The 26,871-nt window shown below is 42.1% G+C and overlaps 4 protein-coding genes across 4 annotated transcripts; all 4 read left to right on the forward strand.

The window, feature by feature from the left end:
- The first annotated feature begins 680 nt into the window (after window positions 1-680).
- On the forward strand, window positions 681-7,648 carry LOC115006836 (cytochrome P450 2J2-like). Its single transcript, XM_029429382.1, has 9 exons — window positions 681-884; window positions 996-1,158; window positions 1,474-1,623; window positions 1,711-1,871; window positions 2,107-2,283; window positions 4,330-4,471; window positions 4,812-4,999; window positions 5,082-5,223; window positions 7,473-7,648. The coding sequence occupies exons 1-9, from the start codon at window positions 681-683 to the stop codon at window positions 7,646-7,648; spliced, it is 1,503 nt and encodes a 500-aa protein (XP_029285242.1).
- A 1,651-nt stretch (window positions 7,649-9,299) lies between these two features.
- LOC115006855 (cytochrome P450 2J2-like) lies at window positions 9,300-14,705 on the forward strand. Its single transcript, XM_029429424.1, has 9 exons — window positions 9,300-9,507; window positions 9,613-9,777; window positions 10,103-10,252; window positions 10,340-10,500; window positions 10,765-10,941; window positions 11,346-11,487; window positions 11,828-12,015; window positions 12,098-12,239; window positions 14,530-14,705. Exons 1-9 carry the CDS (start codon window positions 9,300-9,302, stop codon window positions 14,703-14,705), a joined length of 1,509 nt encoding a protein of 502 aa, XP_029285284.1.
- Window positions 14,706-16,207: 1,502 nt separating this feature from the next.
- Window positions 16,208-20,887, forward strand: LOC115006646 (cytochrome P450 2J2-like). The gene is made up of 9 exons (XM_029428977.1): window positions 16,208-16,411; window positions 16,525-16,687; window positions 16,915-17,064; window positions 17,152-17,312; window positions 17,572-17,748; window positions 18,059-18,200; window positions 19,818-20,005; window positions 20,089-20,230; window positions 20,712-20,887. The coding sequence occupies exons 1-9, from the start codon at window positions 16,208-16,210 to the stop codon at window positions 20,885-20,887; spliced, it is 1,503 nt and encodes a 500-aa protein (XP_029284837.1).
- Window positions 20,888-21,819: 932 nt separating this feature from the next.
- LOC115006992 (cytochrome P450 2J2-like) lies at window positions 21,820-26,428 on the forward strand. Its single transcript, XM_029429623.1, has 9 exons — window positions 21,820-22,029; window positions 22,839-22,998; window positions 23,360-23,509; window positions 23,641-23,801; window positions 23,987-24,163; window positions 25,006-25,153; window positions 25,260-25,447; window positions 25,531-25,672; window positions 26,247-26,428. Exons 1-9 carry the CDS (start codon window positions 21,820-21,822, stop codon window positions 26,426-26,428), a joined length of 1,518 nt encoding a protein of 505 aa, XP_029285483.1.
- The last annotated feature ends 443 nt before the right edge of the window (window positions 26,429-26,871 follow it).

Raw genomic sequence — 26,871 nt, forward strand, 5'->3', positions numbered from 1 at the left:
GTTTGTCTTGAAAATGGCGTTGTAATTATATCTGCGACCAAATCGATCTCTTCTCCTCCTAATCTACACAAATTAGAATCTGATTGGTTAACGCCACAGTTTTGTTTCCGTTCACTCTAAGCGACAGGCGCCCGCACTGTTGATTCTGAAGGCCTCAGGACAGATCTCTTAGACCCTGGCAACACATCATGGCTGAAATATGATTGGATAAAAGCTCTAACATAAAGGCCAGCCCTCCAAATCTCGATCTGAGGCTGGAAGCAGCGCAACCAAGAGGAAAGCTATGAAATGAAGAGAATAGACTATGGGGAATAATTTAATACATATTTGTGGAAAAAGAATATCAAAATTAAATTAGTATTCTGATGATGTTTAGGCCAGCAGAGAAGGCCTTGCTGGCCCTGATGGCCCACCACTGACACACCATAGAATAATTGTTTATGGGTCACTGATTAACAGTGTTTGATAACTATTTCAAATATTTAAAAAGGGCAAAGTCTAGTGCAACCAGTAAGCATTTGCTGTGTTGGTAAATGTCAATAATACCGAGCCTCGCCCTCCCAGGAGTACGATAAGTGATATTATTGGCTCCTAGCAACAGAACAACATCATTTCATGTGAAAGGAACAGCAAGGACAACACAGGCTTCAGTTAGACAGGCTTGAGTCCTTGTTAGCAGAATGGATTCAATTGTTTCTGTATTTGGATCCTATGTTGACTGGGATGTCAAAAGTCTGCTGCTCTTCACTGCAGTTTTCATCGTCACTGCAGATTATTTCAAAAACCGTCGGTCGGGCAGTTTCCCTCCAGGACCCCGTGCACTTCCTATTGTGGGCAACATATTCACTGTGGATTACAAAAGGACCCATGAGAGTATGACACAGGTAGATGTCAAAAATGTACCATTACAATTTTTACAGGTAAACTGATAGGACTGTTTGTGTTATCTGGTACATGAATCTTCATACTCTTCCTCTTCTCAAATCCTCTCACAGTTATCAGAGAGATATGGAGATGTGTACAGCCTGCGAATGGGCCAGGTATGGATGGTGGTTCTAAACAGGCTCAAGGTTCTGAAAGAAGGTCTGGTAACTCAGGGAGACAGCCTGGCGGACCGCCCAGATCTCCCTCTGCTGCTGGACATTACCCATGGACAAGGTGAGAGGTCGTAACGCACTCCTGTGACACACATTGTTGAATTAATACACTGTGTTATACATTGCTTTCCCTGCAAATCAGCTTTAGAGCTTGAATTTGTTTATACTTGTTTTCCTTTTAGTGTACTTTAGACATAACAACTAAAATATATCCATCTATCTATATATCTATCTAAAATAAAGACTTAAAATTGGATCAAAATCTAAATGAAACCGATACAAGTTTAGTTCAAGATGGACTGTTTATGTTTAATGTGTAAAAGAATATTCCTTAACTTTCCTGGTTTCTATCTACTTGTGATGTATTTCCCATCAGGGTTAATTTTCAGTAGTGGGAACACATGGAAGCAGCAGATGCGCTTTGCACTTTCAACCCTGAAATATTTTGGATTTGGCAAGAAGTCACTTGAGCCCATCATCTTGGATGAATTTACACATTGTGCAAAAGACTTCAATAGCTATAAAGGTAAATAGTGAAAGTACAGTGACACATTAAGATTGATACACAATGACGAATAAGCAATTTATTATATTTCTCTGTTTAATTGTGAAGGTAAGCCATTCAATCCACACCTCACCATCAACAACGTTGTCTCCAACATCATCTGCTCCCTGGTTTTTGGTCATCGCTTTGAGTACGGTGATGAGAAGTTCATGAAACTGATGACGTGGTTTGACAAAGGTCTCAAAATTGAAGGCTCCATTTGGGCACAGGTACAGCATTTTAAAGCTATTGGTGGAATCCTAAAGCTGTGTGTGCTGTGCAATACATTCCTCATTGTGTTTATCATTCATGCCAGTGGCTCTATTTAGGCACAGGTATGTAATATGTGCACAACCTCAAGATGGAAAATGTGCAAGATGCACAAAAGCTAATTTGTATATAACATTTCAATATTTGTTACTTATTGGTAAATATGTTATTGTACCAATCTGCTCTACTCTGCAGCTTTACAACTCTTTCCCTTGGCTGATGAGGCGTTTGCCAGGACCACATCAGACAGTCCAGCACATGTTCAACGATGTAAAGGACTTCATAAGAGTAGAGATTAAGGAGCACAAACAGAACTGGGATCCCTCAGACCAAAGAGACTACATCGACTGCTACCTGAATGAGATTCAGATGGTAGCTTTGATTTCCCTATACTGTATTGTTCATGAAGATGTTTATACAGTATATCTCAAAAGTGAGTACACCCTTTAGATTTTTGCAAATATTCTGTTATATCCTTTCAGGGGATAACATTATCCTACTGAAACTTTGATATAACTTAAAGTAGTCAGTGTGCTGCTTGAATAACAGTATAGATTTATTGTCCTTTGAAAATTACTCAGTACACAGCTGTTAATGTCTAAACAGCTGGCAACAAAAGTGAGTACACCCCATAGTGAACATGTCCTAATTGTGCCCAATGATGTTGTTTTCCCGCCCTGGTGTCATGTGACTCGTTAGTGTTACAAGGATTCAGGTGTAAATGATAAGCAGGGCTGTTAAATTTGGTGTTTTGGGCACAATTCTCTCTGAATGCTGGACAACATGGCACCTCATGGCAAGGAACTCTCTGAGCGGCTGAAAAAAAGGATTATTGCGCTTCACAAAGATGGCCTTGGCTATAAGAAGATTGCCAACACCATGAAAATGAGTTGCAGCACAGTGGCTAAGATCATACAGCGGTTTTCCAGGACAGGTTCCACTCGGAACAGGCCTCGCCAGGGTCGACCAAAGAAGTTGAGTCCACGTGCTCAGCGTCATATCCAGAGGTTGGTTTCCAAAAATAGACGTGCGAGTGCTTCCAGCATTGCTGCAGAGGTTGCAGAAGTGGGATGTCAGCCTGTCAGTGCCCAGACCATACGCCGCACACTGCATCAAATCGGTTTGTATGGCCGTCGCCCCAGACAGAAGCCCCTTCTGAAACCGATGCATAAGAAAGCCCGCAAACAGTTTGCTGAAGACAATGAATCCAAGAACATGAGTTACTGGAACCATGTCCTGTGGTCTGATGAGACCAAAATAAACCTGTTTGGGTCAGATGGTGTCCGGCGTGTGTGGCGGCACCCTGGTGAGGAGTACCAAGACAAATGTGTTTTGCCTACAGTCAAGCATGGTGGTGGCAGCATCATGGTCTGGGGCTGCATGAGTGCTGCCGGCACTGGGGAGCTGCATTTCATTGAGGGACACATGAATTCCAATATATACTGTGACATCCTGCAGCAGAGCATGATCCCCTCTCTTCGGAAACTGGGCCGTAGGGCAGTTTTCCAACATGATAATGACCCTAAACACACCTCCAAGATGACAACGGCCTTGCTGAAGAAGCTGAAGGTTAAGGTGATGGACTGGCCAAGTATGTCTCCAGACCTAAACCCAATTGAGCACATGTGGGGCATCCTCAAGAGGAAGGTGGAGGAGTGCAAGGTGTCCAACATCCGTGCGCTCCGTGATGTCGTCGTGGAGGAGTGGAAGAAGATTCCAGAAGCAACCTGTGCAGCTCTGGTGAATTCCATGCCCAGGAGGGTTAAAGCAGTGCTAGATAACAATGGTGGTCACACAAAATATTGACACTTTGGGCACAATTTAGACATGTTCACTATGGGGTGTACTCACTTTTGTTGCCAGCTGTTTAGACATTAACAGCTGTGTACTGAGTAATTTTCAAAAGACAATAAATCTATACTGTTATTCAAGCAGCACACTGACTACTTTAAGTTATATCAAAGTTTCAGTAGGATAATGTTATCCCCTGAAAGGATATAACAGAATATTTGCAAAAATCTAAAGGGTGAACTCACTTTTGAGATATACTGTACTTCAGTTCCTGTTTACATCATATCTGCTTGTTTTGTACTTACATCAGAACTAACAGCACTTAACGTTTTATACTGACACAATATTTTGCGATACCACTCCTGGATGGTACGTGTTGAAAAGGGCAAAGACCTGATCTGAACTGTTGCCATGGCTTCTGCCTTATAGTACTATCTTTTCAGACCTTATCTCGAACAGCATATACACCGTTTGACCTAACAAAGCAAAGGCTCCAGATTTAAGTTGTTTTTCTTTACTTACGTAATTAACCATCATACGTTACTATAACCTTTGCTGTGTTAGCCATGTAGCTTTTAATTATTTGAAAGCATTTTCTAAGACATGTATTTATATATATATTCTCAGGGCAAAGGGCAAGCTGACAATACTTTTGATGAGGAAAACCTAGTTATATGTGTCTTGGATCTGTTTGTGGCTGGCTCTGAGACCACATCCACCACCCTGCGCTGGGCTTTCCTCTACATGGCAAAGTACCCTGAGATCCAGGGTGAGATCACTGACCAAGACAACAAAGCTCTTTGTTTTTACACAATAATATGCAAATGAGTGATACCAAAACAACTATTGGTGGTCATTTTGTAAGGGGAGAAATTAAAAACATTATCTAACTACTTTTACTCTGAAGGTGAGAAATATTGTTAAATCACCATTGTCCTTCAAATGTATGACTAATGCTGTACATCAAAACATCTTCAATATCCTCTTATGAATGGTTCAAGGTTGCAAATCAACAGGATCACAAATTATTCGTATTACTAATGTGGCAGTCTTTTGCAGCCTCTTCATTAATTACCGTAACATCAGTTTGTTCCCCTCCTGTTGCACAGCAAAGGTCCAGACTGAGATAGACAAAGTGATTGGACAGTCCAGACAGCCGTCCATGGACGATCGTACAAACCTGCCCTACATTGACGCTGTCTTACACGAGATCCAGAGGATGGGCAACATAGTTCCTCTCAGCCTGCCTCATGTTACCAACAAGGAGATCCAGCTGGGAGGCTACACAATCCCAAAGGTCAGTTCTCGAATGCAACTTTATGCCACATACACGACCAAGTTGCTTCTTTATGAATTGTCATTACGATTCCAATCACCAGGGAGTTATAATAATCCCCAATCTGACCTCGGTGCTGTTCGACAAGAATGAGTGGGAGACGCCCAACACCTTCAACCCAGGACACTTTCTGAACGAGGAGGGCAAGTTTGTGAAGCCAGCTGCTTTCATCCCTTTCTCTGCTGGTGAGGATCAACACAATCTCTTGTTCTATTATTGTCTTTACCCTTTTGTACAGGATCCTGGAGCCTGTTCGTACATGGATAACGAACAGACAAGGTACACTGGTACAGACAGGGATATATACACACAGACACTAAATGAGGGAACGAGACACAGCTGGGGGAGAAAGGCAAAGACACAAGGGCAGGGTGGATAGACACAGGAGGACCAAATCAACAATCAAAGGGAGACGGAAAAACACAAGGACATGAAGTAAAACAAGACATGACCCAAGGGGGAGTGAAAATTTCAAAATAAAACAGGAAGCAAGTACGACCAGATCGTGACATAACGCACCCCTCAAGGGACGGATCCCGGATGGCCCAAAAGTAAAAAATCCAGCAGGGTGGGTGGAGGGGTTCCAGAGGAGAATTTAAGGGACAAACAAGGCCATGGAACTAAACTGGAAGGGGAAGTCCTGGCAGGAAGTCGGGGGAGGCCAGCGAGACGGGGCTGGAGTCTGGCGGAGCAGGCGGTGCCTCTCTGGAGGCCGGGCTGGAGGAGGCCAGGCTGGAAGAGGCCGGGCTGGAGGAGGCCGGGCTGGAAGAGGCCGGGCTGGAGGAGGTCGGCTGGAGGAGGCCGGTGGAGGAGGCCGTTGTGGAGGAGGTCAGGCCGGAGTCACTGGGCTCTCGAGAGGCCGGGCTGAAGTCACTGGGGTCTCGAGAGACGGGGGAACACTGGAACATGGGTCTCGAGAGTCGGGGTGAACATGGAAACTTAGGTCTTGAGAGTCGGGGGAAACACGAGGACAGGGGTCTCAAAAGTTGGGGGAACACAGGGATCTCGAGAGTTGGGGGAAACACGGTCTCCAGAGTCGGTGGAACACGGGGGTCTCCAGAGTCGGGGGAACACGGGGGTCTTGAGAGGCGAAGGGAGAGCTGGGATCTCGAGAAGCAAAGGGAGCGCTGGGGTATCGAGGGTCAGCAGGGGGACGGCTGGGGTCTCGAGAGGCAGCAGGGGGACATCTGGGGTCTTGAGGGGCAGCAAGGGGACAGCTGAGGTCTCGAGAGGCAGCAGGGGGATGGGGGCAGCAGGGGTCAGAGGCGGAGATTGGCTGAGGACAAGGCGGGTGATGTGGGCTATTCAAAAAGTCTTGAAGCCACTCAGGCAAAAGACTCTTTAGCCCAGGCTTCCTAGCCATTTCCTCTTGAGTAACCCTAAAGCAGCCTGTTGAGTCCACAAACAGTGGGCTCTTCTCCATTCCCCATGGATACACATCAAAGTATATGAGAGATCATATAGTTCAATGTCCAAAATATCTGCTGGGTCCATACCTGGTCGGTTCATTCTGTCACAATGTGGTACAGGGAGGACCCAAATGCAGCACGCCAGACAAAAAGGGTAAACCAAAAGAGAGCTTTATTTCTAAAAGCTTAAAAATACAAAACAAGGTAAAACGTAAAGTGAAAACACAAACCGGGGAAGACACAAGGTAACACTAGGGAAGCACGAGGTAGCACGAGGCAACATGGGTGACGAACCGACAAGGAACACTGGGACAGACAGGGATGTATACAAACAGACACTAAACGAGGGAACGGGACACAGCTGGGGGAGAAAGGCAAAGACACATGGGCAGGGTGGATGGACACAGGAGGATCAAATCAAGAATCATAGAGTGAGGGAAAAAACACAAGGATAGGAAGTAAAACAAAACATGACACAAGAAGGAGTGAACATTTATAAATAAAACAGGAAGCAAGTACAACCGGATCGTCACAGTTCGAGCATACACTGGAACCTTTGGTGTTCCTCGGATAACGATTGTAGTTTGACCCAGAGAACTTTCTCAATCTTGTGATGATCCCAGTTGTTATCGGCTGGAGATGTTGACACATTCAGCTGATGAATTCTGTTTTGGGTTTCCACAGATAATAAAAATCTTTCCCCACATAAAGTATGTCCACTGTTTACCAGAAGGAATTAAAAAGATAAGCAGTGGGAAGTGTTCATCAATACTTTCGCCCAACTAGTGGGCTCCAGCAGAGCCTGGCAATGGCTGACTAATCATTTTGGTGAACCTCTGACTTTGTGTCGAGACCTAAAATCAGGACACAATTTCCAATTATTGCCAGAGCAGTTTGCAGTTCTACTTCCTATAAAAGCCTTATGAGAATAACTACTTGAGTTGTCTTGAATTAGTTTAATCTCTGGGCCAACACTGTTTGTAAAATAAATATTCAGTTTGTTTGAGTTTGTTTTCCTGTCTCAGGTAAGCGGGTGTGTCTCGGAGAGAACCTGGCCAAGATGGAGCTTTTCCTCTTCTTCACCTCCTTCATGCAGCACTTCACCTTCTCCATGCCTGCTGGGGTGAAGCCTGTGATGGATTTTGAATTTGGTGTCACTCTGGGACCGCTTGATTATGAAATCTGCATAACTTCACGCTAAAATGTAACACAAATAATACTTCAAAAAGCAAAGGTCACCACGTATGATTCTCAGGTTTAGTTAAAAATATATATAAAATGAATATTTGGCTTTAATTGTAGATCACAGTGGTTTTAAGTCTAGTTTACATTACCTGGCTTAATTGTTTAATATTCTTTGAAGTCACTTTTTTTTTACAAAGGTGACATGAGTCCCTTTGTCTTTCTGTTGCTTAAAGTGGATTTAGATTTGGACTTTGATTTGGAACACATGACCCAGAGGACATGGAGGCCAATATCTACAGAATATAACTTCTATTTTGGAAAATCACAAAATATGTTGTTAGGATACTTTTTATATTATAGGCTATATGGTTTTTAAAAACCCAAGAAGTTACAGAAAGACTGTTAAGCTTTAAGATGAGACGGAAACTTAATCAGCAGTATGCAGCATCATTTCATATTTTGTATGTTTGCTAATATTTGCTTTAAATTACTTTCAAATGTATATTATTCAAATGTAGATGTTTCCCTGTTTTGACATGACAACGAGGTCGATAATAAAATGTTTTTTATCCAGTCTGGTGTGAAATTACTTTTATGCCCTGCACTGAGCCATGAACTAATCGCTGCCAAACAACTTCTGGAGGACCTCGAACGCAGACTTTGAACCAGATCTTATCAACCAACATCAGTGCTTCACCTCACTAATGTTATTGTGGCTCTATTGGAGAAAATCCCTGCAGCATGGTTCCAAAATCTTATATAAGGTTTTCCCAGAACAGTGGAAGCTGCTATATTAGCATATTAACTATCAGGGTTGAGGGAGATTTTCAACAATCGCATATGGGTGTCATTTTGATGAATTCAAAAAGACAGACCGAGAGGACAGAACATCTTGTTGGCTTCTAAAACATGTTTATGATCATGTAAGACAGAATGAGTTGCAGTTTAATTCAGTTAAAAGACCCTACATGCTATTTCAATGGACTTGGAAATTATTGACAAGGATATAATTAAAATTGAAATCTAATTCTCACAACAGACTGTGTGGAACAACATTTACACGCAGTAAGTGTTGGTTTACAATAGCTAGTTGTTTGGGGTGTTGGAAAAATAATGCAATAATCGGGGGAAGAAAATGTGGCTGTCTAGATATCTTGTATCTTATAAGATTATGCTTTTACTTATACACACCACAGTGGCGGGCCGTCTATTTCACACCTAGGCCTTCAGTGATGTCCTACACAGTCCTACCTGAATTATTCCACCTCTTAATACCATCATTATGACGCCATGGCTCTAGAAACTATACATTTAGACAGAAACGCAGTATAACCGGGCGTTGCATCACCCTAACAACAGAGTTATATTAATATTTCCGAAACATTTAGTTGTAAATAGCAGGCATTCCCAGCAGTACAATGTGCAGTGCCTCTCGGAGGCTGTGAGTGTTTGATAACAATTTTTCTTTTTTAAAGAGGGCAAACTCCAGTGTAACTAGGAAGCATTTGATGTGTTGGTAAATGTCAATAATACCGAGCCTCGCCCTCCCAGGAGTACGATAGCTGATATTACTGGCTCATGGTAACAGAACAACAGCATTTCATGTGAAAGGAACAGCAAGGACAACACAGGCTTCAGTTAGACAGGCTTGAGTCCTTGTTAGCAGAATGGATTCAATCGTTTCTGTATTTGGATCCTTTGTTAACTGGGATGTCAAAAGTCTGCTGCTCTTCACTGCAGTTTTCATCCTCACTGCAGATTATTTCAAAAACCGTCGGTCGGGCAGTTTCCCTCCAGGACCCCATGCACTTCCTATTGTGGGCAACTTATTTACTATTGATTACAAGAGGACCCATGAGAGTATGACACAGGTAGATGTCAAAAATGTACCATTACAATTTTTACAGGTAAACTGATAGGACTGTTTGTGTTATCTGTTACATGAATCATCATACTCTTCCTCCTCTCAAATCCTCTCACAATTAGCAGAGAGATATGGAGATGTGTACAGCCTACAAATGGGCCAGGTATGGGTGGTGGTTCTAAACAGGCTCAAGGTTCTGAAAGAAGGTCTGGTAACTCAGGGTGACAGCCTGGCGGACCGCCCAGATCTCCCTCTGCTGCTGGACATAGCCCATGGACAAGGTGAGAGGTGGTAATGCACTCCTGTGACACACATTGTTGAATTAATACACTGTGTTATACATTGCTTTCCCTGCAAATCAGCTTTAGAGCTTGAATTTGTTTTTTTCCTTTTAGTGTACTTTAGACATAACAACTACAATATATCCATCTATCTATATATCTATCTAAAATAACAGCTCTGTAAAAATAAAGACTTAAAATTGGATCAAAATCTAAATGAAACCGATACAAGTTTAGTTCAAGATGGACTGTTTATGTTTAATGTGTAAAAGAATATTCCTTAACTTTCCTGGTTTCTATCTACTTGTGATGTATTTCCCATCAGGGTTAATTTTCAGTAGTGGGAACACATGGAAGCAGCAGAGGCGCTTTGCACTTTCAACCCTGAAATATTTTGGATTTGGCAAGAAGTCACTTGAGCCCATCATCTTGGATGAATTTACACATTGTGCAAAAGACTTCAATAGCTATAAAGGTAAATAGTGAAAGTACAGTGACACATTAAGATTGATACACAATGACGAATAAGCAATTTATTATATTTCTCTGTTTAATTGTGAAGGTAAGCCATTCAATCCACACCTCACCATCAACAACGTTGTCTCCAACATCATCTGCTCCCTGATTTTTGGTCATCGCTTTGAGTACGGTGATGAGAAGTTCAAGAAACTGATGAAGTGGTTTGACAAAGGTCTCCAGATTCAAGCCTCTATTTGGGCACAGGTACAGCATTTTAAAGCTATTGGTGGAATCCTAAAGCTTTGTGTGCTGTGCAATACATTCCTCATTGTGTTTATCATTCATGCCAGTGGCTCTATTTAGGCACAGGTATGTAATATGTGCACAACCTCAAGATGGAAAATGTGCAAGATGCACAAAAGCTAATTTGTATATAACATTTCAATATTTGTTATTTATTGTAGTAGAAAATATATATCTTAAATGTCTTGTAAATATATTATTGTACCAATCTGCTCTACTCTGCAGCTTTACAACTCTTTCCCTTGGCTGATGAGGCGTTTGCCAGGACCACATCAGACAGTCCAGCACATCTGGGACGATGTAAAGGACTTCATAAGAGTAGAGATTAAGGAGCACAAACAGAACTGGGATCCCTCAGACCAAAGAGACTACATCGACTGCTACCTGAATGAGATTCAGATGGTAGCTTTGATTTCCCTATACTGTATTGTTCATGAAGATGTTTATACTTCAGTTCCTGTTTACATCATATCTGCTTGTTTCGCACTTACATCAGAACTAACAGCACTTAACGTTTTATACTGACACAATATTTTGCGATACCACTCCTGGATGGTACGTGTTGAAAAGGGCAAAGACCTGATCTGAACTGTTGCCATGGCTTCTGCCTTATAGTACTATCTTTTCAGACCTTATCTCGAACAGCATATACACCGTTTGACCTAACAAAGCAAAGGCTCCAGATTTATTTTTCTTTACTTACGAAATTAACCATCATACGTTACTATAACCTTTGCTGTGTTAGCCATGTAGCTTTTAATTATTTTAAAGCATTTTCTAAGACATGTATTTATATATATTCTCAGGGCAAAGGGCAAGCTGACAATACTTTTGATGAGGAACACCTGGTTATATGTGCCTGGGATCTGTTTCTGGCTGGATCTGAGACCACATCCACCACCCTGCGCTGGGCTTTCCTCTACATGGCAAAGTACCCTGAGATCCAGGGTGAGATCACTGACCAAGACAACAAAGCTCTTTGTTTTTACACAATAATATGCAAATGAGTGATACCAAAACAACTATTGGTGGTCATTTTGTAAGGGGAGAAATTAGAAACATTATCTAACTACTTTTACTCTGAAGGTGAGAAATATTGTTAAATCACCATTGTCCTTCAAATGTATGACTAATGCTGTACATCAAAACATCTTCAATATCCTCTTATGAATGGTTCAAGGGTGCAAATCAACAGGATCACAAATTATTCTAATTACTAATGTGGCAGTCTTTTGCAGCCTCTTCATTAATTACCGTAACATCAGTTTGTTCCCCTCCTGTTGCACAGCAAAGGTCCAGACTGAGATAGACAAAGTGATTGGACAGTCCAGACAGCCGTCCATGGACGATCGTACAAACCTGCCCTACATTGACGCTGTCTTACACGAGATCCAGAGGATGGGCAACATAGCTCCTCTCAGCCTGCCTCATGTTACCAACAAGGAGGTCCAGCTGGGAGGCTACACAATCCCAAAGGTCAGTTCTCGAATGCAACTTTATGCCACATACACGACCAAGTTGCTTCTTTATGAATTGTCATTACGATTCCAATCACCAGGGAGTTATAATAATCCCCAATCTGACCTCGGTGCTGTTCGACAAGAATGAGTGGGAGACGCCCAACACCTTCAACCCAGGACACTTTCTGAACGAGGAGGGCAAGTTTGTGAAGCCAGCTGCTTTCATCCCTTTCTCTGCTGGTGAGGATCAACACAATCTCTTGTTCTATTATTGTCTTTACCCTTTTGTACAGGATCCTGGAGCCTGTTCGTACATGGATAACGAACAGACAAGGTACACTGGTACAGACAGGGATATATACACACAGACACTAAATGAGGGAACGACACACAGCTGGGGGAGAAAGGCAAAGACACAAGGGCAGGGTGGATAGACACAGGAGGACCAAATCAACAATCAAAGGGAGACGGAAAAACACAAGGACATGAAGTAAAACAAGACATGACCCAAGGGGGAGTGAAAATTTCAAAATAAAACAGGAAGCAAGTACGACCAGATCGTGACATAACGCACCCCTCAAGGGACGGATCCCGGATGGCCCAAAAGTAAAAAATCCAGCAGGGTGGGTGGAGGGGTTCCAGAGGAGAATTTAAGGGACAAACAAGGCCATGGAACTAAACTGGAAGGGGAAGTCCTGGCAGGAAGTCGGGGGAGGCCAGCGAGACGGGGCTGGAGTCTGGCGGAGCAGGCGGTGCCTCTCTGGAGGCCGGGCTGGAGGAGGCCGGGCTGGAGGAGGCCAGGCTGGAAGAGGCCGGGCTGGAGGAGGCCGGGCTGGAAGAGGCCGGGCTGGAGGAGGTCGGCTGGAGGAGGCCGGTGGAGGAGGCCGGGCTGGAGGAGGTCAGGCCGGAGTCACTGGGCTCTCGAGAGGCCGGGCTGAAGTCACTGGGGTCTCGAGAGACGGGGGAACACTGGAACATGGGTCTCGAGAGTCGGGGTGAACATGGAAACTTAGGTCTTGAGAGTCGGGGGAAACACGAGGACAGGGGTCTCAAGAGTCGGGGGGAACACGGGGGTCTCAAAAGTTGGGGGAACACAGGGATCTCGAGAGTTGGGGGAAACACGGTCTCCAGAGTCGGTGGAACACGGGGGTCTCGAGAGTCGGGGGAACACGGGGGTCTTGAGAGGCGAAGGGAGAGCTGGGATCTCGAGAAGCAAAGGGAGCGCTGGGGTATCGAGGGTCAGCAGGGGGACGGCTGGGGTCTCGAGAGGCAGCAGGGGGACATCTGGGGTCTTGAGGGGCAGCAAGGGGACAGCTGAGGTCTCGAGAGGCAGCAGGGGGATGGGGGCAGCAGGGGTCAGAGGCGGAGATTGGCTGAGGACAAGGCGGGTGATGTGGGCTATTCAAAAAGTCTTGAAGCCACTCAGGCAAAAGACTCTTTAGCCCAGGCTTCCTAGCCATTTCCTCTTGAGTAACCCTAAAGCAGCCTGTTGAGTCCACAAACAGTGGGCTCTTCTCCATTCCCCATGGATACACATCAAAGTATATGAGAGATCATATAGTTCAATGTCCAAAATATCTGCTGGGTCCATACCTGGTCGGTTCATTCTGTCACAATGTGGTACAGGGAGGACCCAAATGCAGCACGCCAGACAAAAAGGGTTAACCAAAAGAGAGCTTTATTTCTAAAAGCTTAAAATACAAAACAAGGTAAAACGTAAAGTGAAAACACAAACCGGGGAAGACACAAGGTAACACTAGGGAAGCACGAGGTAGCACGAGGCAACATGGGTGACGAACCGACAAGGAACACTGGGACAGACAGGGATGTATACAAACAGACACTAAACGAGGGAACGGGACACAGCTGGGGGAGAAAGGCAAAGACACATGGGCAGGGTTGATGGACACAGGAGGATCAAATCAAGAATCACAGAGTGAGGGAAAAAACACAAGGATAGGAAGTAAAACAAAACATGACACAAGAAGGAGTGAACATTTATAAATAAAACAGGAAGCAAGTACAACCGGATCGTCACAGTTCGAGCATACACTGGAACCTTTGGTGTTCCTCGGATAACGATTGTAGTTTGACCCAGAGAACTCTCTCAATCTTGTGATGATCCCAGTTGTTATCGGCTGGAGATGTTGACACATTCAGCTAATGAATTCTGTTTTGGGTTTCCACAGATAATAAAAATCTTTCCCCACATAAAGTATGTCCACTGTTTACCAGAAGGAATTAAAAAGATAAGCAGTGGGAAGTGTTCATCAATACTTTTGCCCAACTAGTGGGCTCCAGCAGAGCCTGGCAATGGCTGACTAATAATTTTGGTGAACCTCTGACTTTGTGTCGAGACCTAAAATCAGGACACAATTTCCAATGATTGCCAGAGCAGTTTGCAGTTCTACTTCCTATAAAAGCCTTATGAGAATAACTACTTGAGTTGTCTTGAATTAGTTTAATCTCTGGGCCAACACTGTTTGTAAAATAAATATTCAGTTTGTTTGAGTTTGTTTTCCTGTCTCAGGTAAGCGGGTGTGTCTCGGAGAGAACCTGGCCAAGATGGAGCTTTTCCTCTTCTTCACCTCCTTCATGCAGCACTTCACCTTCTCCATGCCTGCTGGGGTGAAGCCTGTGATGGATTTTGAATTTGGTGTCACTCTGGGACCGCTTGATTATGAAATCTGCGTAACTTCACGCTAAAGTGTAACACAAATAATACTTCAAAAAGCAAAGGTCACCACGTATGATTCTCAGGTTTAGTTAAGAATATATATAAAACAAATATTTGGCTTTAATTGTAGATCACAGTGGATTTAAGTCTAGTTTACATTACCTGGCTTAATTGTTTAATATTCTTTTAAGTCACTTTTTTTTTACAAAGGTGACATGAGTCCCTTTGTCTTTCTGTTGCTTAAAATGGATTTAGATTTGGACTTGGATTTGGAACACATGACCCAGAGGACATGGAGGCCAATATCTACAGAATATAACTTCTATTTTGGAAAATCACAAAATATGTTGTTAGGATACTGTTTATATTATAGGCTATATGGTTTTTAAAAACCCAAGAAGTTACAGAAAGACTGTTAAGCTTTAAGATGAGACGGAAACTTAATCAGCAGCATCCAGCATCATTTCATATTTTGTATGTTTGCTAATATTTGCTTTAAATTACTTTCAAATGTATATTATTCAAATGTAGATGTTTCCCTGTTTCAACATGACAACGAGGTCGATAATAAAATGTTTTTCCTCCCAGTCCGGTGTGAAAGAACTTTAATGCTCTGCACTGAGCCATGAACTAACCGCTGCCAAACAACTTCTGGAGGACCTCGAACGCAGACTTTGAGCCAGATCTTATCAACCAACATCAGTGCTTCACCTCACTAATGTTATTGTGGCTCTATTGGAGAAAATCCCTGCAGCAAGGTTCCAAAATCTTATATAAAGTTTTCCCAGAACAGTGGAAGCTGCTATATTAGCATATTAACTATCAGGGTTGAGTGAGATTTTCAACAATCGCATATGGGTGTCATTTTTGGTTGCCGACATACTGTGTTCATGTACTGACATACTTTTAGTAGAAGTGCTACTTGGATAGAGCGACAATAAATTCTTATGTTGAACACACCGAGCTTAAACATAAATTATGATGAATTCAAAAAGACAGACCGAGAGGACAGAACATCTTGTTAGCTTCTAAAACATGTTTATGATCATGTAAGACAGAATGAGTAACAGTTTAATTCAGTTAAAAGGTCCTTCATGTTATTTCAATGGACTTGGAAAATATTGGCAAGGATATAATTAAAATTGAAATCTAATTCTAACAGACTGCGATGAACAACATTTACAGGGAGGAGGTGTTGGTTTATAATAGCTAGTTGTTACAATGAACATTGTTTTAGGATTAGGGCATTAAACTGTGGCTGTCTAATTATAAAATAAGATTTCACTTTTTTATTGTTCACTCATTAATAGTGTTTGATAACTATTTTTCTTTTTTAAATAGGGCAAAGTCTAGTGCAACTAGGAAGCATTTGCTGTGTTGGTAAATGTCAATAATACCGAGCGTCGCCCTCCCAGGAGTACGATAAGTGATATTATTGGCTCCTGGCAACAGAACAACATCATTTCATGTGAAAGGAACAGCAAGGACAACACAGGTTTCAGTTAGACAGGCTTGAGTCCTTGTTTGCAGAATGGATTCAATTGTTTCTGAATTTGGATCCTTTGTTAACTGGGATGTTAGAAGTCTGCTGCTCTTCACTGCAGTTTTCATCCTCACTGCAGATTATTTCAAAAACCGTCAGCCGGGCAGCTTCCCTCCAGGACCCCGTGCACTTCCTATTGTGGGCAACATATTCACTGTGGATTACAAAAGGACCCATGAGAGTATGACACAGGTAGATGTAAAACAAATCTACCATTAAAAATGCAACAGGTAAACTGATAGGACTGTTTATGTTATCTGTTATATGAAGCATCACGCTTATCCTCCTCTCAAATCCTTTCACAGTTAGCAGAGAGATATGGAGATGTGTACAGCTTGCGAATGGGACAGGCATGGGTGGTGGTTTTAAACAAGTTTGAAGTCCTCAAAGAAGCTCTGGTAAATCAAAAAGACATTCTGGGGGACCGCCCACATCTCCCTCTGGTGCAGGATATAACCCATGGACTAGGTGAGAAGACGTAACACACACAGACGCAAAGCTTGTCTTTTTCACTCCTGTGGTACTGATACAGGAAAGTTGTTGAGAGAATTATAAACTGTGTAATATATTCAAAAGCTAAATTATACCAATATGTTGAAGTTTTGTTTAACATGGACTGTTAATGTTTAATGTGTGAAAGAATATTCCTTAATTTTTTCCTGATCTCTATCTACTTGTGATGTATTTCCCATCAGGGTTACTTTTCAGCAGTGGGAACACATGGAAGCAGCAGAGGCGCTTTGCACTTTCAACCCTCAGAAATTTTGGATTTGGCAAGAAGTCAATTGAAGCGGTAATCTTGGATGAATTTACACATTGTGCAAAAGACTTCAATAGCCATAAAGGTAAATAGTGAAAGTACAGTGACACATTAAGATTGATACACAATGACAAATAAGCAATTTATTACATTTCTCTGTTTAATTGTGAAGGTAAGCCATTCAATCCACACCTCACCATCAACAACACTGTCTCCAACATCATCTGCTCCCTGGTTTTTGGTCATCGCTTTGAGTACGGTGATGAGAAGTTCATGAAACTGATGACGTGGTTTGGCAAAAGTCTCCAGATTCAAGCCTCTATTTGGGCACAGGTACACCATTTTAAAGCTATTGATGAAATTATAATGCTGCGTACCATTGTTGTTCGATACATTCCTCATTGTGAAACAGTTTATCATTCTTGCCAGTGGCTCTATTTAGGCACAGGTGTGTAATGTGTACAAACAAAGCTTGAGATTGAAAATATGTAAGATGCACAAGAGCCAATTTGTAAATGGGATTTTAATATTTGATATTGATTCTGAAATGCCTTCTAAATATATTATTGTACCAATCTGCTCTACTCTGCAGCTTTACAACTCTTTCCCTTGGCTGATGAGGCGTTTGCCAGGACCACATCAGACAGTCCAGCACATGTTCAACGATGCAAAGGACTTCATAAGAGTAGAGATTAAGGAGCACAAACAGAACTGGGATCCCTCAGACCAAAGAGACTACATCGACTGCTACCTGAATGAGATTCAGATGGTAGCTTTCTTTTTCTTATACTGTATTGTTCATGAATATGCTCAGTGTTCAGTTTCTGTTTACATCATATCTGCTTGTTTTGCAAAAAACATCAGAACTAACAGCTGTTAACGTGTTTCATCATGGCACTACTCTGGCTGATATGTTTTGAAAGTGCAATGACCTGATTTGGCCATGACTTGTGCCTTACAGTGCTATCTTTTATGGCCTTATCTCCAAGACTTTTACTTTTCTTGATTATAACCTTGGCTGTTAAATTGCTGACATGAAGTTTTCAGGATGTTTTAACACATGTATTTTTATACCTCAGGGTAAGGGGCAGGTTGAAGATGCCTTCGATGAGGAAAACCTGGTTATATGTGTCTTGGATCTGTTTGTGGCTGGCTCTGAGACCACATCCACCACCCTGCGCTGGGCTTTCCTCTACATGGCAAAGTACCCTGAGATCCAGGGTGAGATCACTGACCAAGACAACAAAGCTCTCAGTTCTTACTTAATAATGTGCAAATGGGTGATACCAAAAACAATTTATTGGTGGTAATTTTGTAAGGGTAAAAATCAACACCTGTGTTTCCAGTTCTCGCCCTTTGACCTTCAAATACTGCTGGCACAGAACAGACTCTAACCCAAATGTACGACCAAGACTGTCAGAGTCAAGAAAAAGGTTTTTTTTGGCTTAATTTCAAAAACAGGCAAGGGTCAAAACCAGCCAGAGAAGGCAAACCTAACCAGATACAGGTCCAGGAAAAGAATCATCAGTCTGGGTAAAAGGCCAGGATCCAGGCAGGATTTCACAGAGAAATAATGCTGGATAGCTAGAGCAGATGCAAACTATACAACCTTGGGACAGTGAATGGACCAAATTCTCCTTGACTAGCTTGGGACTGGAGACGTAGACGGTAGTAAGGATGCCAATGGCCCAAGTAAGGCGGACTGCTGAAGGGTTTATGACCTTGTAGACAAGAAACAAGCCTTGAAACCAACTTCTTAGATTTCACCTGGAGAGGTAAGTCCTGCATAAGCCAAACCTTTTGGCACAGAGTGTGGCGGATGGCAGGGACGCAATGTCGGTGCGTGGCCTTTTTGCTAACTATCAGACACATGGAGGAGAGTAGAGAAGGCTAGTGTTGACAAACAAAGGCCTGAACTGATGGAACACTGGCTTTTCATTCCTATTCTGGGAAAATAGAAGGATGGAAGTCATAGAAACACTAGAAGTGGGTGAGGCTGGTGGTTGAACTGGGAAGGGTGTTGTGGCATACTCGACCAGACAAGCTGACTTAGCAGGCAGAAGGGTTGCGGGAGGAGATGCAAGGAAGGCTTTCTCCATCCCCTGATTCATGACCTCAGTTTGACCATTGGATTGGAGGTGGAAGCCCAACGACAGGTTGATGGTGGTTCCCAAGATGTTGAAAACTCAGGTGAATTTGGGTTCCTGACCAGAAACGATGTTGCTGGGGAGGCTATGCAGACAGAAAGCATGTGTGATGCTGTAGAGTCCTCGGTAGCTGATGCAGGGCTGGAAGGACTTGCCCTTTTTCTCCACAAAAAAGAAATCGCACCCAGCAGGAGATGAAGAGGAAGCCACCAGAAGCTCGTTCATGTATTGTTCCATGGCCTTGGTCTCTGGAACCAACCCAATGGAGGAACAGAATCAGGGGGAGGGCAATGCTGCAGTCTTACGAGCTATAAAGAGGCAGTGACTTGACTTTGTTGAAAACCTCTTTCAGATCTGGAATGACATAGGGAGTTAGTATAACAAGAGGGAAGGCAAACAGACTGAATAAAGCTAGACACTGAACCTTGATACATCATGTAACTACTTTTACTCCAAGTTGACTAATATTGTGCAATCACCAGTGTCCTTTGCATTTATCATTAACTCTTTGCATCTACCTGTAAAAAATACTGTTCATCCTCGAATGACTGGTTCAAGGTTGCAAATCATCACAAATCGGTCTATTTACTAATGTGGCATTGCTGAATTGTGCTTCATCTCTCCACGAGTCATTAAGATGTATTATTGCGGCTTGTTGATGAAGCTTGTCTGTTCCCTACCTGTTGCACAGCAAAGGTCCAGGATGAGATAGACAAAGTGATTGGACAGTCCAGACAGCCGTCCATGGAAGATCGTGCAAACCTGCCCTACACTGACGCTGTCATACACGAGATCCAGAGGATGGGCAACGTAATTCCTCTCAGCCTGCCTCATTCTACCAACAAGGAGATCCAGCTGGGAGGCTACACAATCCCAAAGGTCAGTTCTTGTATGCAATTTGTATGCCACATACACGACTATGTTACGTCTTTATAAATTGTCATTATGATTCCAATCACCAGGGAGTTACAATAATCCCCAATCTGACCTCGGTGATGTTCGACAAGAATGAGTGGGAGACGCCCAACACCTTCAACCCAGGACACTTTCTGAACGAGGAGGGCAAGTTTGTGAAGCCAGCTGCTTTCATCCCTTTCTCTGCTGGTAAGGAGCAACACAATCTCTTGTTTTATTATTGTCTTCACCTGTTTGTACAGGATCATGGAGCCTGTCCTAGCATACAGTGGAGCCTTCGGTGTTCCTAGGATAATGATTACAGAGAAGAGAAAACGGACAAGATAAAGGCCATGGATCATAACTACATCCTTCTTGTGATGAATGTCACTGATCACTGCACTACCCAGGAATAATTGACTGGGATGAAGAATTAAAAATCATCATTCCTTTAGTCCTACTCGTGGGCACCAGTAGAGCCTACCAAGGACGATATCTGACTAACGAAACAACATTGCTAATGGTTACCAAAACAGTCAACAGTTAATCATTCTACTTCCTTTAAAGACCTTATAAGAATTACTACTGTTGCTTCTACAACTACTGTACTGTCTTAATTAGTTTGACCTTTGTGCCAAAACTGTGTGTCGAATAAATGTTCAATTTGTTTCTGTTTGCTTCCCTGTCTCAGGTAAGCGGCTGTGTCCTGGGGAGAGCCTGGCCAAGATGGAGCTTTTCCTCTTCTTCACCTCCTTCATGCAGCACTTCACCTTCTCCATGCCTGCTGGGGTGAAGCCTGTGATGGATTTTCAATTTGGTGTCACTCTGGCACCGCGTTCATATGAAATCTGCATAACTTCCCTCTAAGAATAGCTCTGACATATAAAACATATAAATTAATAACATTTATATCTACAAAAGTGACATGAGTCACTTTGCCTATTGCTTACCTTAAAACATGCTCATGGCATGAAAGAGGACAGATTTAAAATGACAAAATGCCATCTTAAATGCAGAAATGTTGTCAAAACATTTCAAAATCCCCATGAGGCCTCTTTTTAATTTCAGAATACTAACTGTGGAATTTAATAGGCAACTACATCATTAACATACTTCTAATACTTGTTTTCTTTGAAGTGTAAAAGGTGTGATACATCTTAAAAATGTGTAGGTTACATTTTGAATTTCTAACACATGCACCTGAGGATATGGAGGTCAATGTCGACACCTTTTATTATGCATATATTTTAGGACATTGTATATATTGTTTAATTAAAAGAAGGTTGGCAGTTGAAGGAAGAAAGTTTAAGCTTTGAGATGAGATGGCAACTTAATCAGCTGCATATAATATTTTGTATATGTGTGATATTACTCCTAAATACATATGAATGACATGATCTGATATTGAAACAATTATTGAACATGCAGTGTGGTAAAGAATAACGCTGTCAAGCAGAAACCCTAACTCATCTAGGGTAAATAGGCGATAAGACAAAAGATTATATAACTGTCATAACACAACTTCATGATATATCCGGAGTGTTTTATTTCGTTATTAATAAAACATTGTCTGGTGACTTCACAAATAAAATTGGCGTCTGGTTCTCAAATGTGTTTGAAAAGTTTTTATTTTGGAGACACAGACCAGTGTTTCACCTGACCGTGACGACGTCGCTACCAGGTAAACGCCCAATCACAGCCCAGTCATAACGCATGACGAGGTGTACGTTATGATCTCTTCGATTGCACTCTGAAGCGAATACACACGTAAGTGGATCCGGAGTCAGCAGGTCGTGAGGATGGATCGACCCTCTGGTGTGTCTGGTTCCTCCGTGTGGCTGTGGCTGGACGGCCGCTGTCTGCTCCTCTTCACCGTGGTCCTCCTGGTGATAGCGGAGTGTTTGAGGACCCGTCGGCCCAGCAGCTTTCCTCCAGGACCCTGGAACTTTCCTCTCGTAGGGAACATCTTCTCCCTTGACTTCAGCAATTTGCATACAGACATGACGAAGGTAGGACTGCGATAATGCATCTTCAGATAAGAGAGGAAAGCCTCAGTCAGTGATATCAGGGGCCAACCCCAAAGTGCTTTAAAAGTAACCTTTACATTAAAAATATGTTCTGAAACGTACAGGTATATGTGCATATACAGTGCATATGCTTATATATGTAGAGAGGCGTTATGTGGACTTCTATTGGATTTTGTGAGTAGTCTTGCTGCAGCATTTTGAACTTTCTGAAGTTAGAGAGGTTGTATTGAGTGAGGAATACAGCGAGTTACACAGTCTAACCCTAGTGTAATAAAAGCACAATATAAAGCTCTAAAACTAGATTTTGACAAACGGCTACTCAAGATTCTGCATAAGGCTCATATTAGATTAATATGTACACCATTATAACACTGACAGGGGGCAATTTCTGCCTTGTGAGTGTTTTTACTTGCAATAAAGCATTTTAATATTGCAGCATTGTAGATTTTACTTAGGAATCTGAATAGGACAGAGGATGTGGGAATATATCTCAGGAAATAGTCGCCAAAATAATTAGGTTAAATACAATTTAATACACACAAAACATTAAAATTGTGTGGTAATGTGAAGCACACTACAACGACACAGAGTTCATCTAGTTTTAGTGGCTTTCCACTCAACAGTTGTCAAATCCAATTTGCCTTTTTGTCACTGAAAAACAAACACTGGACTTTATGCAGTGAGGTCGTTGAGAGAAAGAGTTAACATATATTTTACAAACCTTTTGCACATATTCTCACACCTCAAAGTGAAGTTTGCATATTTGCTTTCCATCTCACTCCTTGTGGCAGTTAGCAGAGAAGTATGGGGATGTGTACAGCCTGAAAATGGGCCCCTCCTGGATAGTGGTGTTGAATGGCATCGACGCACTGCAAGAGGGTCTCACCAAAGGAGACCACCTGGTTGACCGCCCAGCTTTTCCACTTCATACTGATGTGTTGCCCGATCTAGGTAAAGACGTATTTCTAACCTTGTAGTCTGAAGATTACCTTCTCCATCACTGGGGGGCTGCAGCAGTTAGAAGTTCCACTCATTATGTGATCTGTATCCACACATGTTATAAAAAGAGAAATTGAATTAAAATCATGAATTTGATGTTCTGTAATTGCAAATGAACCAAAGTTTAGACCAAATGTTCATATGATGTGTGTGTGTGTGTGTTTCATGACAAGTTTTCCTGTACAGCTTTGTTACATTTAAGATACATATTCCACGTATACATACAGTCTGTTTTATACTCCGTGAACTCATTTATATCACAATCTGCTTTTCTGAGATGATTCTTAATCTAAATGAATTCTTTTCTCACCAGGTATTATTTTTACGAATGGACATGTGTGGAAACAGCAGAGGCAATTCGCCCTCCTCACTCTCAAATACTTTGGCGTTGGCAAGAAATCCCTTGAATCTTCCATACTGGATGAATTTATGTACATGTCCAAAGAAATCACTGTTCACAAAGGTAAAGAATCTAATGCACGAATATCTAAAAGTGACCGTGCTGTGAAGCGGGTGTAATCCAAAGTCAAATACGTAAAGCTTCTTCATCTGTACTACACAATTTTCATTTTTTAATATGTTCAACTGTCAAAGGCAAACCCATCGATCTACATCTCACGATGAACAACGCCGTCTCCAACATCATCTGCTCCCTGATTTTTGGTCATCGCTTTGAGTACGGTGATGAGACATTCATGCGGTTGATGAAGTTGTTTGTCAGAGGGCCCCAGCTCGAAGGCTCCATCTGGGCTCAGGTACTGCATTTCCAAAGCTATTATTAAAAGCTCCGAGCGTTCTACTGTTCTTGTGACATTCATGCATCTGAATACTTTTATCCTCATAAGTATTCATTGATCTTTTTATGTCACACATTAGGTTTTTGTTAAGTATTTGCTCTTTGATGTAAACGTGCTCTTAGTCTTCTCATTGATATCGGCAGCTGTACAACGCATTTCCTGCGTTGATGAGGCGTTTGCCGGGGCCACACCGCACCGTTCAAACACTTTATGGGGAGATATTGGATTTGATGAAAACAGAAATCAATAAGCACAAGGAAGACTGGAACCCCTCCGATCCCAGAGACTTCATCGACTGTTACCTGAATGAGATTGAGAAGGTTGGTGGACAGACTGAGCTAATAAATCAGCAACTATTTTCATAATCGATTAATTGTTTCAAAAAACATAAAACGTTTGCAGCTTTTCTATATTTTACGTGATTGTAAACTGAACATTTTGGGTTTTTTGACAGTTGATTGGATGAAATAAACTATTTCAGGACGTTACCTATAGGCTGTCGGCCATTTTGACACTATTTTCTGACATTTTATTGACCAAATAATTAATCAAATAATTAAAACAGATAAAAAAATACTCGATTAATTGATAGTGAAAATAAGCCGTTGTTGCAGCACTAATTTAGAAGGTTTTGCACATATTCCTGAGGGAAGAAAAAGTATAAAAATACTGTTATTTGGCTTTAATATCAATAGAATTGACATTTTATGACTCCATATTCCTGTCTTACCATTTGAGTATGAAAAGCATTACGGGACCAACCAGTGCCTCCAGTTTATAGATGCTTTAAGTGGTCACTGTGTATATCAACGCTTAATCACAAGAGAAAATAGGTTTATATATGTATATATATGTACGCTCAATACAGACTTTGATGGTTTATAATTAGAAAACATATCAACAAATTATTGCAATAATAATTTAGCATTTCCAAAAGTAGTTGAGTGTATTTTAAAATGCACTGAAGTAAAAGAACAATTCTCACAAAATAAATATGACCAATACATGTTCAATAATCAATTTCTACCTCTGCCTTTAGGTTCTGCAAAATAGAAATATTCCAACAACAAGGCTAGTTCTTTTGGTGCAATTGTTGTAATCATATTTTACATGTAAATATTACATTTAAATTACATCAATAGTGTATTTTGGAAATGTTCAGCATCGGGACAAGAAGGATGAAGATGGTCGTTTTGATGAGGACAATCTGGCAATGTGTTCGTTTGATCTGTTCGGGGCTGGATCTGAGACCACAGCCACCACCCTGCGCTGGGCTTTCCTCTACATGGCAAAGTACCCTGAGATCCAGGGTGAGATCACACACAAGAAGTTTGTCAAGTTTGATTGGCAGAAATAAGTGCAAACCTGAATTACACAATCTGAATGAATTGATCCCTCTGCTGTCCTGTTGCACAGCAAAGGTCCAGGCTGAGATAGACGGAGTGATTGGACAGTCCAGACAGCCGTCCATGGAAGATCGTGCAAACCTGCCCTACACTGACGCTGTCATACACGAGATCCAGAGGATGGGCAACGTAGTTCCTCTCAGCCTGCCTCATGTCACCATCAAGGAGGTCCAGCTGGGAGGCTACACAATCCCAAAGGTCAGTTCTCGTTTACAACTTTCATTCCACATACACGACCAAGTTGGGTCTTTATGAATTGACATTACGATTCCAATCACCAGGGAATTACAGTAATCCCCAATCTGACCTCGGTGATGTTCGACAAGAACGAGTGGGAGACGCCCAACACCTTCAACCCAGGACACTTTCTGAACGAGGAGGGCAAGTTTGTGAAGCCAGCTGCTTTCATCCCTTTCTCTGCTGGCAAGTACAATATCTTAACATGTTCAATATCGTAGGTTTAAGATATTGGACGAATAACAGCATCAATGATTGACTGGAATGCTACGTATTAGAAACGTATTATTTGAGAACATAATTATTTAGGTTTTATTGTAGGTTTCAAACACGGCCTGATGAATATTAGGTAGAAATGTTTCCTTTAGTTTCGCACTTTTTGTTAAGTTCCTAAGCATCCCTTCTGTAGTGTTTCCCCGTGAGAGCAAATAAAAGTACATCCTGCAATTTAAGCATAGCTGGAACCAAAGCTGTGTTTCATTTTCAAACTTGTGGTCTTCAGCCCCTCAGTGACATTGCCTCAAGTGACATCACTTGAGGCAATTTATCAGACTTTCAGGAGCCACAAAATACTTTTTTTCACACATTGCGTAGTTACTCTTCAAGACCACGTGTAATGTGGGTGGAGCTGCCCTTTAAGTAATCATATCTGCAGACACTGGTGTGTCCAAGCAACACATGTATCATCTTAGGTGAAGATGCTTCAGATGATAGTTTTATTTATTTCATTCGTCTGATTGCCGTGTGATTTTTCCTGCAGGTAAGCGGGTGTGTCTCGGGGAGAACCTGGCCAGGATGGAGCTCTTCCTCTTCTTCACCTCCTTCATGCAGCGCTTCACCTTCTCCATGCCTCCGGGTGTGGAGGCTGTGCTGAAGCCCCGTTTTGGCGTCATCCTTTCACCCAAACCCTTTGAAATCTGTGCCACTTCACGTGAAGAGTGATCCACCTCCTCATGCTTTCAGAGTAGCTTTTAGCTATGCTATTAGCATTTATCTGCAACGACTCCTAATAAATCATCTGGATCTTTAGCTTGCTAAATGTTTCACTTTCTTCACAAGCTAGTCGCTTAGTTGATGACTGTCAACTAAGTGAAAGTGGAGCTTTAAGGTAAGACAAGAACAAGAAGTGTTAGCTTACTGTATTGTCCGGGATACAAGGTCCCCGTGGATAAGAAAGTCTTAAATCTAGTTTTTCATATCTAAAAATGTCCTAAAGTGTCTGGAATTGTAGGAGTGGGGGGGGGGGGGCATTAATCTGGGTCTGGGTTCTGCGAGGTCTGTATTGTTCGATGCTCTGCAGATATTTATACTTTTTTTTTATGGCATCTTATACTTTTATAGGTATTCAAGAGGTCTTAAAAGTCCTTTCATTTGACCTTCAAAAA

Source organism: Cottoperca gobio, chromosome 4 (assembly GCF_900634415.1).
Source record: "Cottoperca gobio chromosome 4, fCotGob3.1, whole genome shotgun sequence".
NCBI lineage: Eukaryota > Metazoa > Chordata > Actinopteri > Perciformes > Bovichtidae > Cottoperca > Cottoperca gobio.

What these genes read in the sequence shown, in the direction of transcription:
- LOC115006992 (XM_029429623.1), top strand. Translation starts at nt 21,820, where the DNA reads ATGGATCGACCCTCTGGTGTGTCTGGTTCCTCCGTGTGGCTGTGGCTG. An exon ending in TGATGTGTTGCCCGATCTAG is followed by an intron (nt 22,999 to 23,359) that starts GTAAAGACGTAT and finishes TTTTCTCACCAG; the next exon opens with GTATTATTTTTACGAATGGA. An exon ending in AAGGCTCCATCTGGGCTCAG is followed by an intron (nt 23,802 to 23,986) that starts GTACTGCATTTC and finishes TGATATCGGCAG; the next exon opens with CTGTACAACGCATTTCCTGC.
- LOC115006646 (XM_029428977.1), top strand. Translation starts at nt 16,208, where the DNA reads ATGGATTCAATTGTTTCTGAATTTGGATCCTTTGTTAACTGGGATGTT. An exon ending in AAGCCTCTATTTGGGCACAG is followed by an intron (nt 17,313 to 17,571) that starts GTACACCATTTT and finishes TCTACTCTGCAG; the next exon opens with CTTTACAACTCTTTCCCTTG. An exon ending in ACCTGAATGAGATTCAGATG is followed by an intron (nt 17,749 to 18,058) that starts GTAGCTTTCTTT and finishes TTTATACCTCAG; the next exon opens with GGTAAGGGGCAGGTTGAAGA.
- LOC115006855 (XM_029429424.1), top strand. Translation starts at nt 9,300, where the DNA reads ATGGATTCAATCGTTTCTGTATTTGGATCCTTTGTTAACTGGGATGTC. An exon ending in TGAGAGTATGACACAGGTAG is followed by an intron (nt 9,508 to 9,612) that starts ATGTCAAAAATG and finishes AAATCCTCTCAC; the next exon opens with AATTAGCAGAGAGATATGGA. An exon ending in TTTCATCCCTTTCTCTGCTG is followed by an intron (nt 12,240 to 14,529) that starts GTGAGGATCAAC and finishes TTCCTGTCTCAG; the next exon opens with GTAAGCGGGTGTGTCTCGGA.
- LOC115006836 (XM_029429382.1), top strand. Translation starts at nt 681, where the DNA reads ATGGATTCAATTGTTTCTGTATTTGGATCCTATGTTGACTGGGATGTC. An exon ending in AAAGTACCCTGAGATCCAGG is followed by an intron (nt 4,472 to 4,811) that starts GTGAGATCACTG and finishes CCTGTTGCACAG; the next exon opens with CAAAGGTCCAGACTGAGATA. An exon ending in TTTCATCCCTTTCTCTGCTG is followed by an intron (nt 5,224 to 7,472) that starts GTGAGGATCAAC and finishes TTCCTGTCTCAG; the next exon opens with GTAAGCGGGTGTGTCTCGGA.